This window comes from Musa acuminata, chromosome BXJ1-2, assembly GCF_036884655.1.
Source record: "Musa acuminata AAA Group cultivar baxijiao chromosome BXJ1-2, Cavendish_Baxijiao_AAA, whole genome shotgun sequence".
Classification (NCBI taxonomy): domain Eukaryota; kingdom Viridiplantae; phylum Streptophyta; class Magnoliopsida; order Zingiberales; family Musaceae; genus Musa; species Musa acuminata.
The window spans coordinates 25,407,129-25,420,000 of NC_088328.1; the positions used below are offsets into that span (position 1 = coordinate 25,407,129).

General features: G+C 46.4%; 3 protein-coding genes across 3 annotated transcripts; 1 reads left to right on the forward strand and 2 right to left on the reverse strand.

Moving 5' to 3' along the window:
* Nucleotides 1-733: 733 nt before the first annotated feature.
* On the reverse strand, nt 734-1,846 carry LOC135612898 (glutathione S-transferase-like). The gene is made up of 3 exons (XM_065109691.1): nt 1,568-1,846; nt 1,436-1,484; nt 734-1,347 (listed from the first exon to the last, which is right to left on the reverse strand). Exons 1-3 carry the CDS (start codon nt 1,823-1,825, stop codon nt 878-880), a joined length of 777 nt encoding a protein of 258 aa, XP_064965763.1. The 5' UTR covers nt 1,826-1,846; the 3' UTR covers nt 734-877.
* A 2,639-nt stretch (nt 1,847-4,485) lies between these two features.
* Nucleotides 4,486-6,033, reverse strand: LOC103975821 (aquaporin PIP2-7). The gene is made up of 4 exons (XM_009390911.2): nt 5,520-6,033; nt 5,135-5,430; nt 4,901-5,041; nt 4,486-4,818 (listed from the first exon to the last, which is right to left on the reverse strand). The coding sequence occupies exons 1-4, from the start codon at nt 5,806-5,808 to the stop codon at nt 4,699-4,701; spliced, it is 846 nt and encodes a 281-aa protein (XP_009389186.1). The 5' UTR covers nt 5,809-6,033; the 3' UTR covers nt 4,486-4,698.
* Nucleotides 6,034-9,079: 3,046 nt separating this feature from the next.
* LOC135604843 (protein FD-like) lies at nt 9,080-10,673 on the forward strand. The gene is made up of 3 exons (XM_065094500.1): nt 9,080-10,088; nt 10,167-10,244; nt 10,394-10,673. Exons 1-3 carry the CDS (start codon nt 9,444-9,446, stop codon nt 10,457-10,459), a joined length of 789 nt encoding a protein of 262 aa, XP_064950572.1. The 5' UTR covers nt 9,080-9,443; the 3' UTR covers nt 10,460-10,673.
* The last annotated feature ends 2,199 nt before the right edge of the window (nt 10,674-12,872 follow it).

Sequence of the window (12,872 nt, forward strand, 5' to 3'; positions counted from 1 at the left end):
GGTTGGGATTCTCTTGCACTCGTTGGTGATGTCGGTTCTTAGCGCATGAAGTAGATACAAACAAAAAAGAAGGACAGGGAAGAGATTACAACCTTGCTTCGCAAGAAGGAAATTAAAAGCAAAAGATTTAAAGAAAAAGAGAAAGGGAAAAGGAGAAAGGTTGGACGTACTCTTGGGCTACAGAAAGCGATTCAGGAAGAAGCATCGGGTCCATTGGGAAGGAATCAGACGGCAACCGATGCATGCTTTTCTTGCTCTGGTTTGATCTTTCGCCATGAAGAGATGCAGAGTCTGCAGCTGTCGAAGGTTCGTGTCTCTCATCACTCTGCTCCTGACACTGACGGGGTTTCTGCTAAAGAAAAAGGAGAGACAGGAACAGCGTAATCGTTGGACTTGTCCTTCATTCCACTGTTACAACGCTTTCCATGCAATTCTTACCGTGGAACTAAAACTGAGGCTTTCTTCACTATAAATGTGGATTATAGACGCAGATGCTGTTCTTGAGACGTCTCCGGGTAAAATGAAAGGTGGTTTATGTGTCATGTTTTGTATGCAAGTTAGCAGTCTGGCAATATCCGTGGAGGCTGTGTTCCAAAACCTTCAATGTTGTCATATTCTATCTGAAATGCTGCATGCTATCGTTCAATGTTAAGAAGGATGCAGAGAATTCATGCAAAATTTTCCAACATATGCTTTATTAAGAAGGAAATGCAACAAACACAATTAGGAACTCTAAAGGAAATCCCAGTCTGAGTAGTAGTATAGAATAGAACAATGCTCATAGCACTAAGAACAAGAGTATCCTTTGTTATATTGAGCCATGATCGAAGCTCTTATTAGTTTCATACGTGATCAAGCTCAAATCTGAAAACAGTGATCAAAATGAAGGTGGGGCGCGCTGCATTTCGACGACCTTCTTCCATGACGGCCGCATGGAGATCTCCTCCCACCACCTGGCCACATTCTTCCTCGACGTGAAGAGCTCAACCTTCCCGCCAGCCCTAACGTAATGGCCATTAGGGAGGTGGGAGAGGTCGGCGAGAGAGAACACGTCCCCGGCGAGGAACCTGCTCTCCTCGAGCCGGCGCTCGTAGACGTCGAGTACCTTGGCCAGCTTGCCCTCGTTCAGCAGGATTGCGGCCGCGTCCTGCGGCAGCCCCATCTGGGGGGCAAAGGCCAACTGGAACACCAACGTGGAGCTGGGCGGGCTGAAGCTCTGGCCCTCGGCCTCCAGCCACTGCTCCACGTGCGCCCGCTCCACCAGCCCGCCGCCTCTGCGCCCGAGGAGGCTCCGGTTGCCCCGGTCAGCGTACTTGTCGCAGATGTAGCGGCAGATCGCCCTCGACTCTTCACGCTCGCATCAAAATGCATTGGGAAAGGTTCTAAACCAGAGCATATGGTAATGAAATCGAAAGAGGAAGAAATCGATACTGACCGAACAGGGTGGTGTGCTCATCCTGGAAGGCGGGGACTTGGCCGAACGGCTGCCAAGGATCAGATACACCAAATTTAAGAGGAGGAGAGAGACGGTGGCGAAGAAGAGGAGAAGGGGGGGGGGCGAGGCGACCTGTATCTTGAGGAAGTCGGGGGACTTGTGCTGGGCTTTGGACATGTCGATGTTGACGAGGTTGAAGACGACGTCCTTCTCGAGGAGGCAGGCTACGACTCTGGAGACGGCGGGGGAGATGGGAGGGCCGTACACCGTCACGCTTCCCATTTCTTGTGTTCCCGTCGACCAAGCGATCGGAGAGCGAGACGGGGAAGGGAAAGGAAGGGTTCGTTGTCGACGGGAGACTGCTCGATAGCCGCTTAGCGTCGCCAACATTCGATTCTGCAGTTGCGTGCGTGGATTAATGGCTAATTGACACACCTTAATTTAGGGGATTCTAAAAGGGCAGTTTTGCAATAAATAAATAATTATGTTTTATATGTAAAAAAAAAATTGACTTCCTAAATTACAATCAATACGAAGTCTATGCGGAGTTTGAGAATGATCAATACAGTCTTCCTTTAAGATATTATTTTAATGATTCAAACGATGATTTCTCAAATCTCAAATGAATAATTTTATCATTGCAATAAAAATATAAAATTAAAATTAAAATTAAAATTAAAAACGAATTTTCTCTCTAAAAATTATGTTTTGATTTTGTTTTTCTGATAGCTTAAATATCATGAATGATAAAAGATACACCTAATTGGTCGAAATAGTCTTTGGACTGATAAGTTCATGAGAAAAAAAAAAGAAGCTTATATTATTTTGATTTCATTACCTATAATAGGGTAACTTAATCCAAAATCATTGTAACTATGATATGAGATCCAAAGTTTCTAGTATTCTGAGAATAGTTCTTGCTCACTTTCAAGTGAAATATGTAATGAAAATCTTGAAAATGTACTAAAAATATTAAAATAAAATATTGATGCCATCTACCAAATAAATAATTAGAATAAATTGTCCAAATGTCATGATGATTTGAAATTCTCATATTTCAAATAAGATGTCATGCAAGTGCCAATATTTTAATATTTTTATTTGATTATTAAAAAAAATATAACATCTTTTGAAACAATAATGTATGAGTAATATAGAAAATAATATATTTTTATAATTATTAATATATTTATATTTAAAATATGGATTGATGTACTTAATTCACTTTTTCAATAAGGTATAGTTCCCTTCTTGCTCATCAGCAGTACATGTATTCTTGTTTACTAAATAAGTATAATATCTGTTGCTTTGGACAGGATATAGAACCAATCATGAAGAGTTCATAGAAATGATGAGACCAGGCTACACTTGACACTAGAGAAAAGCAAAGCATAGAAAATAATTATCTATAAAGCATACAAAACCCGATAAAGATTTAATTTCAGATTATTGTGCAGTCGATCACAAAAAAATGAATACAAATGGGTGTAACATATGAGAGGGATGTTCTAGACATATCAACCAATGTCTCATCGTCTCATGAACATGAACCTACATGCGATAATCATAATACTATCAAAAGAATATTTATCAAATATGTTTGATTATTTTGTATGGAATCTTTTGTCAAACTAGAACGTTGGACTCGAGTTGATTTCGAATCCCCTAACATAATCTACCCTCGATGACTTGGAGACATAGGAGCAGGAAGGATTTGGTAGGAGGAAGACAGTGATGTGTGGTTCGCCACCTTCCTCCTTGTCTAAACTCAAGTCCGACAATATTTCCCACATGATTAAATTGTTTTAAGTCGATCAACAAACATCTGTAATCATCTGCAGTTGAAACTTTAGAGGATGCTACAACTGAGCCTTATGATTGGTTTTCTTGATGGAAAACTGTATTCGAAGAGCAGGGAAACGTTAAAAGAGCGAGAAAGCTGAGGGAGGTGCAAAGAAGGCTGGAATTGTGGTCCTGTTTCTCGCGTTTAAGGTGAGCGGCATCATCATTCGCAGACAGCATGCGACGCTGTGGGCATCGGTATGTGTACACCACGCCATTGCAAAGAGCTGCAACGCGTGGAAGCATTGATGTGTCCCATCACGTCACATGCTCGAGAAAGATCCATCAGTCATAATGAGGGCATGTTGGAAGCCAGCGGAGGCCGGGTCTTCTTTTTTATTCCTTTGAAATCGCGAGGACGAGTGCTGTCACATCATTATCTACTTGATTTGTTTTCTTAGAAGAAGTTTGCATGATCTGATTATAACACTCTCAGCATAATATTCGATGATCAACTTTTTAAGTTTGGAAGATCTAAAAGAGCATAATGGTCGTCATCGTGAGAAAGAAGAGCACATCAGAGGACTCTGGACTGGTGTGGGCAGGTAGCAAAGGCTGACAAACGGCCATGTGAACCTTGGGCAAAGCACCGCAATGACAGCCAACCTGCAAGGACAGGCTCCACTAGTCTTGACGTTATCGGAACATATGGTAACATCTCGACATCTTTTACAGCAAGGCAGAGCAAGACAATAAGCTGGCCTTATTCGATTCACCGTGCCCAATGTTTCTCCTCTCTTCCACCTGTTCCTTTTTCTTCGTCAAAGCTGCAGGCCAAGTGCGGCTGCTACCCTCGGGCTTCACAGAGCTGCTGCTGCAGGGCCAACACAAAACCTCCACACAATCACACAGCTTTCGCAGTTCTTCTTTATGGTTTTTGGGGGGGGGGGCGGGCTGAGGGGTATGAGCCTTTCGGTTTTCTCAATGCAAAAGACCTCTGCTACTACTTTGTTTTTATCTTCCGTCGCACAAAGAAGGTGAAGAGGGATTCTTTAGAACAAAAAGCTAGCAATGGGTAAAGTTAGAAGGGGAGATCAAAAAAAAAAGGAAAAGGTGTGGTGGAGGCTAAGTGGAGGACAACTCAAAAGAAAAGGAGAATGTTAGGTTGGGTGGAGAATGTTAGGGCGATTAATTACTCGAATGATAAAACCACTCGAGAGCAAATTAAAGATGTATACGATCACTGAGTAAAGGAGAGCAACAGTGGCTAGAATCAATCAGACAATCACACATCCTCCATACATTACAACACATGAGAAGGAAGAGAAGTGAGTAGAAACAACGCAAAATAGAAGAAAGAAATCAGAACCAGTCCTCACTCTCTCCAAGACCTCACATACAAATCATCATACACACAGATGCATGGAAACAGAGGAGAAAGAGCCAGCCTTCTCTGCTGCTGCTGCTCCTCCCTGCCCTCCTCAGTTGGTGGGGTTGCTCCGGAAGGATCCCAGGGCCTTGATAGCCGCTGCCCTCAGGATGTACTGGTGGTACGCCGCCGCGGCCAACGCTCCTACGAACGGACCCACCCAGAAGATCCACTGCACGCACCACCCAATAAAAGTCATTCCACGTCCAAATATACCATAACCATGGAAGGATAGGGGTAGTAAATAAGCTCACATGATCATCCCAGGGCTTGTCCTGGTTGTAGATCACTGCAGCACCTAAGCTCCGAGCGGGGTTGATGCCGGTACCGGTGATGGGGATGGTGGCGAGGTGCACCATGAACACAGCAAAGCCGATGGGGAGTGGTGCCAACACCTGCAAGCAATACAAGTCGAAAACTCCTTTCAAGAACAGCACGAAGACAAGAAACTAAGTGGAGATACGACTCTGCAGCTTTCAATTACGTACGGGGACGTGGGAGTCGCGGGCGCTGCGCTTGGGGTCGGTGGCGGAAAAGACGGTGTAGACGAGGACGAAGGTGCCGATGATCTCGGCTCCAAGGGCGGTGCCCTTGGAGTAGCCGGATGCGACCTCGTTGGCTCCACCACCGAGGGAGTTGTACTGGTGCTTCATGATCCCCTTCACGATCCCTACACCAACGATGGCTCCCAAGCACTGCGCCACTATGTACAGCAGCGCCCGTATCAGCGACACCTTCCTCGCCAGGAACAGCCCGAAGGTCACCGCCGGGTTGATGTGTCCCCCTAAAAACACCAGGCAAAGCAGGAATTAGGACGGAACTGTAAAAGTTGAGCTTTCAGGTCAAAGCTGGAGAGGTGGATGAAGGAGGAACCAGAGATGCCGGCCGTGCAATAGACAAGGATGAAGATCATGCCACCAAAGGCCCACGCGATGCCAAGAATGCCAACCCCGCTGCACTGGTCGGCGGCGTTCTGCTCCTTGTGGCCGATGACGGTGGCGATGGTGACGTAGAGGAAGAGCAGCGTGGCCACGAACTCAGCGATGAGGGCGCGGTAAAAGGACCAGAGACGGAGCTCGCCGAAATCCAAAAGCGGCGCCGGCGGCGGGTCCCTGTAGTCCTTTGCCGGCGCCTGCTCGGCCTCACTGACCTCCTTCGACATGACGACCCGCCTTTCTCTTGCTCACAACTCTCGCTCTTTGCTTCAGAGCACTGCTACTCGTTGGCTCTGTGGTCTCAGATGGAAGGCGAGGGTGAGGGGGGTTTAAAGGATAAGAACAGGCTCTACCCTGTGGCTCACCGAAATAATAATAATAATAATAATAAAAGAAAGCGACGTATGTATTGCAATCCCGCGAATACTCAGGGAAGCAGGTATCACAGCATTGAGTATGTAGCAAGAGAAGCTTCACGTGAACGGCAGTTTTAGCTCCGGTTTCCAACCCGATATAGCTGTTGGATTGTGTGTCATGGTGGTTGTCGTCATTAAAGGGGTTGGAGGTGAGGGTGGGTCCCCGTGACAGCGAGACCATGTGAGCTCTCGTGTCTCTGCTCGTTTCCGAGCGAAGCAGTATATGAAACTGGATTCGCTGTGAGAGAGAGAGAGAGAGAGAGAGAGAGAGGGGTTAGCCTGTCATCGATTGGCTCTTCCGACCTTTACAACCCAACAGTGTGCAGCTTTTGGATTTAATTATCGTCAACAGACAGAAGAAAAAAAAGAAAAAGAAGTCTTTTTTTTAATTAACGGACACATCGAGCCCCGAGTCGAAGCGATCCCAAATAAAGCAAGAATCGACTTCAAGCGGGACTGCGCCAAACAAAGGGCCGCTCGGTTCAACACCGACAGGAGTCGGTAAGTGTGTGGTGCAAATGGTGCCTGGTGGTAAGGCGCGCGTGGGGCCCGGATTGGCCCTTTGATTAGGGATTGACGTGAACTCGATTCCTGCCGAGAACAGCCAACACCACACTGGTCCAATGGGGACATCGCCACGCCCTACGCGCGTCGCGCTTCTGTTCGCCGAAGGCGTCCGGACGTTTCCGGATTCTTCTGCTTCTTCTTTCACCGTGAAGAAAAGGACGGCAGTCGTCTGTGAGTCAGCTGCGCCTCCTCGGACAGCAAACATTCTAAAGGCCAGACAAACCTGAGGCAGTAAAGTGGGGCCCAACGTAAACTTTATGACTCATGTCCATTGGGTGATTAACACGCGAGGCCAGTCACAAAGCCGCGCACCATTTCCCCAAGCAGACGACGAATCGAACTACGCGCCGCCCGTTGCCCTCTGCCAACGTCACCGACTGTTTGCCCTCAATCACGGAACTCTTTTAATTGCCAACGCCAGAATGCCACGTATGCTCGATCAATCGATCACCACCAAAATAGCCGGACATACTATAAAACCATCATGATTAGCTCACAGCATCAATCATCACGACCGTTTGAATCCACGGGGATATCGTTTTGTTTAGTTTTGTACTCCAAATGACTGTTTGGTGGCGATAGGCATCGATAATACAACTTCAATCGCCATCATAACACATAATACTGCACTTACTGTTGACAAACAATTAAAAGTTTGCCATCAGGTCTTGACACATCAACTCTTCACAGCCCCATCACTTGGACTACAATGAAGACATGGAGATGAGGTTTGATGGTTTAAGTATATCGACTAAAGTAAACTTTCGAATCATTCTTAAGGATTGACATCAACTGCAGCACATACTTTTGGGTTGGGAGGTCCGAGAAGTATGAACATATATTTTTTTTCTGCTGCAGTTTGAATGATCATGCAAGCAACTACTTTAGACATCTTCCAAATTCTGTACCAAATCAACTATTGATAAATCAACGATATGAGACAATGGCAGTGTGCCTCCTCTGGCAGCTGTTTCTCTGCATGTGTGGAGAATATGCTCAGTGCAGGCATGGGTTAGTGGTCAATCATTGGAAGCCAGAAGGTGCCACTGGTGTGGTCGGCTGTCGTCTTTGATTTCCACTCTCAAATTAGTCCTCCCAAACCCAAATCTTCTCATTGGACTGAACACTGTTAGATGGGAATAAATGAAACTAAAGAAGACAACCTTTCATGGCTGCGCCAGTACTCTCATGCTTTTCCTTTCAGCAGTAGGAGGAAATCATGCATTCTATCTCTCGTTTCATATAACGGAATATGCGATCCTACATTGAGAGAATTGTGTGTCGTATTCCTTGAGGAGGTTTCGACGTAAAACTCTGCAACCAACCATTTGGGCAAGACCTGATCGTTCCATATCTTGGATTGGTTCTTGGTTGACCTCCTATCTGCTTAACCTCCTTGTCTGTAGCACAACGTAAGTAAGGCCATGCATGCGACGTTGTCTGTAACCAGTAATTGAAGTTATTTTACTTGCAAACAGCCAATCAGCCGCTTAATGGCCTTCAATTGGCAGAGCAGAGGCTGTCGAAGCATCTGTCTCTGTGTTCAGTAGCACAAGCTGTCCATGTTGACCTCTAGGTAAACGATGGAAATAGCTGAGATAGGTTTTCTTCTTTTTACTGTGACTCGCTCAAAAGGTTGAAGGAGGTAAAGCATCTAGGCCATGGCAGCCCAATTCTTTCTGTAGATACCACGTGAAAAAGGTCATAGGGAGAGGCTAGGACTCCTATTATTGTCCATTTCTTCTACGAGTGATGGTGTTGAATTCTTTTATCTGTCAATCTGCATTAAAGATCGGATTAGACGGCAATTCCTTTTTCTATTACAGTTCTTGTCTTGAAAACTTGGCATGACAGTGTATAAAGCAGCTGCCCTTCATCAACCTCTCTCTCCTCCTTTTCAAGCAGCAGCATCAGGTTTTTTCCCTATATTGTTTTCGCCAATTGCAATACGAGAGAGAGAAGGTTCTTCTCCTAGAATTGGAAAAGGAAATGGACCAGAAATACTTGGGTTTACTAGCTCAAGTTTCCTCAGACTCTCATCCCTTCATGTTATACCTCATATAACAGAGTCGCTGTCCCGTGTAGCATGTAGAGAACACAGCAGCAATGCAGCCCGCACCTCCATTAATGAGCTCGTGTTTAACTCCATCATGTCCCGCCACTGTTTCTTCTCGCACCGTGCTTAGTCCTGGCATAGGTCTCCCTTCACTTACCAATGGCCTTAAGGACGACATTGAGGCCCACTGCTCAGGTTTGAGAGAGAGCTGCGTGGGATGATAGATTCTTTGGATTCTTTGGGCGATCTCTGCTGTTTCCTACAGTGACGGCACTGGCATGCACCCACGCGAGCTGGAAACAGTGTACATGAAGTCTCTTTGCGCCGTATTTGTTTGCATGTGTTATTCCTTTCGAATCTAGCACGGTATAATCACCACAGAGACCAGTCACATCCGTAGAGGGTTGTGTTATTCTTTGCCTACCTAACGCCGTCATTCATACCTAACACATCATATCACACATCAGACCAATGCAAAAGACGCTGCTCTTTCGAATGCAAAAATATCAGTTATATTGGGGATCGCAATCGAATGCAGCAGTGTCAGTGCCTTAGACATTGGTCAAACAGATCTCTTCCATGTGGTCTTGGATATTGTGAATCATACGTAAGGGACGATGTGCACAATTGTACGGTGAATCACCTTTATTTTTCTGCAAGGAAACGAGTGACAGCAATTTGCAGGAGAAGAAGAATTGATGACTACCTAATTGATCCTAGAGCTCCTCGTGTCAAGCCTGGCGATCCTTCACATCACAGGAAGAGGTTTGAGTGAGCCTCTTCTCCCCTGCTTACGGCCTCCGCAGACTTCATTCAGTCACGCATGTGGTCGTCCTTGGTGCAAGGCAACATCCACGAGACCAACAGCAGCACCCTCCACAGGATGGTGTCCTCTTCCTCAAGGTCGTCTTCTTCCAACTCTTCTCTGCTCATCTCACAAACGCCAAGGAGGACCATGGAGGAGGTGTGGAAAGACATCACTGTCACCGCCCTCAACAGGGAGAGGGCCATCACACCCTTGGAACACCATGGTTACGGTCGCCATCACCACCACGCAAACTCCTCACCTTCCTTCAGGGACATGATGTTGCAGGACTTTCTCGCCGGACCATCGAGCAGGCCCCTCACCATCTCGCCGCCTGCAGTCGAGGAGCTACCGCTGCCGCTACCTCCAACCCCTCCTGCCCTCCCTCAGACGGCCTTCAGTTTGAACTCCGGGATGGAGTTGCAGTACCTGGGACCTGACCCCAAGACCCACTCCGATTCAACCTCTAGCAGCCACAACGCCTCCATTATCTCCTCTGCATTCTCCTCTGTGATGGCAGGTCCGCCGTCGCCCACTGGGCTTTTCTCATTCTGCTCCAAGAAGCAGCGGTTACGAGAAAACCCCACCGTTGGTGTCGACCGTCGCTTTCAGAGATTGATTAAGAACCGGGAGTCTGCAGCCCGATCACGCGCAAGGAAACAGGCATGGCATCTTTCTTTCTCTCCATTTCAACTGAAGTGTTTGATCTTTTTGTATGAGACTTTGTCAACCTGGCTGCAGGCCTATACTAATGAGCTGGAGTTGGAGGTCTCACATCTGAAGGAGGAGAACGCCAAACTGAAGAAGCAATATGAGGAGGTAACTTAGCTAGTTCAAGGAAACATTTATGTCTTTCGTGATCAAGAACATCTGCCTCTTGCTACAAGTTCCAAGCTTTTCCATTTTTTGGGATCTGGAATTACCTTTCAATTATATTTTTGTTTGATTAATTCTTCTATTGTGGGCAGCTTCGTTTGGCAATGAATCTACCCAAAAGAAACACACTTAAAAGGAGCTGCACTTCATCATTTTGAGAGACAATCCCTATGCCATGTTCTTCCCTTTCTTTTCTGCTGAAACAGAGCAGTCGGGGTTGCGTTATGCCATTGCCTGTGCAGATTTAGCATAGACTCCTTTAGACATCTCGATCTCCGTCATCTGATGAGAATCCCAAAAATGAGCTTCTTTTCGGCTATCATGTTACGCAGTCTCCATCTAAATGTATACACAAGTGGCAGTAGTGTCTTACTATATGGTTCACAGTGGTGTGCATTATTTCGAGTCACATTTTTTCGTAGATGGGATGAAATGGTGTGGTTAGCCGGTGATTGATACGGTTAACGGCAAAAGGCGCAGCAAGCTGGTGCTCGGTTGTGCGTGGGGGTGGAGTGGGCTGCCTTCCGTATTAGTGGTGGAGGGTATCTACTGTGGACAAAGCCTCCTCACCTTGAGGACGGACGCTACGTGGCGGCCAGTCCATTTGGTCGGAAGCGGCGCGGCGGCCACCACCGGTTCATGACCGCGGCTGTGCTCTATTGGCAATCATGTGTGCCTACGTGCTTGAGAAGAAGAATATGTATACGAGGGCTGAAACTTCTATAGGAACAAAGATACGAACTCTATAGACAGTAAACTTTTTTCTACAGACTCGCAGTCCAATAGAAACAAAGATGCAAAGATAAATATGTATACATAATTTCAGACTTATTGTAGTAAAGAAAGGAATTGGAAGAGTAAGTGAAGGAGCACATAACAATTGAAGCTAAATTTTCTCTACGTCACCCTTCTACTTTCCACCTTTTATCTTCAAAGAAAAGAAACGAAAACCATCGGCTGCATGGTCCTCCTCACAAAGCGCCAAACCGACCATGAAAGAGAAGAGGAAGGACGTGGCTTGACGTCTCTAAAGCCGGAGGAGGCGACGGAGCCCATGGGTGGCGCCGCCGTGCATTGAACCTTTACCACCACGACCACCATCGCCACTTGCTGCAGTCCTCGGCCTCATGAGGGCAAAACTTGGTAGTGGTAGGCTACTTGGAGGTGGCGAGAGCGAGTAGACCTGTTCTTCTGCGCGCCGCCCGGGTTTCACTTTCACCACCTGCGAAGCGCTTGTCTTCGTTATTTGTTTCCTTGCTTCGTTATTGTTTGGCTGAGACAGCTTAGTTGCGATCGACGTCGACAACGGCGGCTCCTTCTTCGAGTTTGCCGCGGGCCTTTGTTTCTTCCTTCGATCTCTTGACCTAACACTGCTGATGTTGTGTGTTGTGTTCGTAGCATTTATCTTCTTGCCGGGTGATGGAAGTGTTGCAGACACAGAGGGAGGAGGTAGAGGAAGGAGAGGCGGTCTAAGCAGTGGAAAAGGAGAAGAAGAGAAAGAAGGAAGGGAGGAATAAAGCTGCAGCGGCCGCGGATGGGATACATATGATCCATAAGCACTCGTCTCACCATCCGCGATCGGGTGATTCAAGGAAGACATAGGAGAATAAGGATTAAAAGAGTTACCATATGAGTATTTATCTATCAGAATACCCTCCATTGACTCACTAAATAGAGGAAAAGAAATAACTTGTTAATGGGAAGAAAGAAAACTATATATATTTCTGATCAGCAGCGAGGAATCATCGACGATCTCATCAAAAACTAAGATCGATAACCCCTGAAACTTCTTTGCACAAGGTCTATATATTTGCGCAGCGTAAACATCTGTCACACCAAAATATATGAAGACATATATACCAAAGTGGCACAGACTGAAACGGCTGCTTCTTCTACTCCTATAGATTACAAACGAGGACAAAGGTCAGATGTTAGACGGAACAGCAACAATGACCTTCAAGCAAACAAAGCTATCATGCATCAAACGCCCAACTACAAGATGATACAAGGCGGACAGCCTCTTCCCCGCCCCTCCCCCTCCCCTCTCTCCTCCTCTCGTCCTCTCCCTTGGGCTATATCGTTCGAGGCACTGCTCCTGTTTTTATACAATATCAAGGATGAATAAAGCTTTGCTTGCTTTGGTGGCCAAAAATTGCCGACAGCAGGACCGACATGGCTGTCCTACCTGAGACCCGGACACAAGCTTTCTATGGGGCGGCAACCGACCTTTTGATGTGGGTCGTTGGATCATGACATCGTTACATCCTCACCGTTCTTTCTAATTTTGCTTGGGCTCCTCCAACCGGGGCACGGAAAGTGGGTGACGCCTCACATCTTTCTTGCGCTCTAACTGTTAGATACGCCTTGATATTTACGAGCAAAGCAAGATCTGCCGTTCGTTCATAGATCGACGGTGATGGTTTGTTGACCAAAGGAAGACATGTTGGTTGTTTGGACCACGTGCGTCCACCGACCAATGCCCATTTTGTCAAGTCTATTTTGTTTTGTGTCCATTTTCTCAAGTCTATTTTGTTTTGATTCCATGTTAAAATGCCAAAAAAAACTCATAAT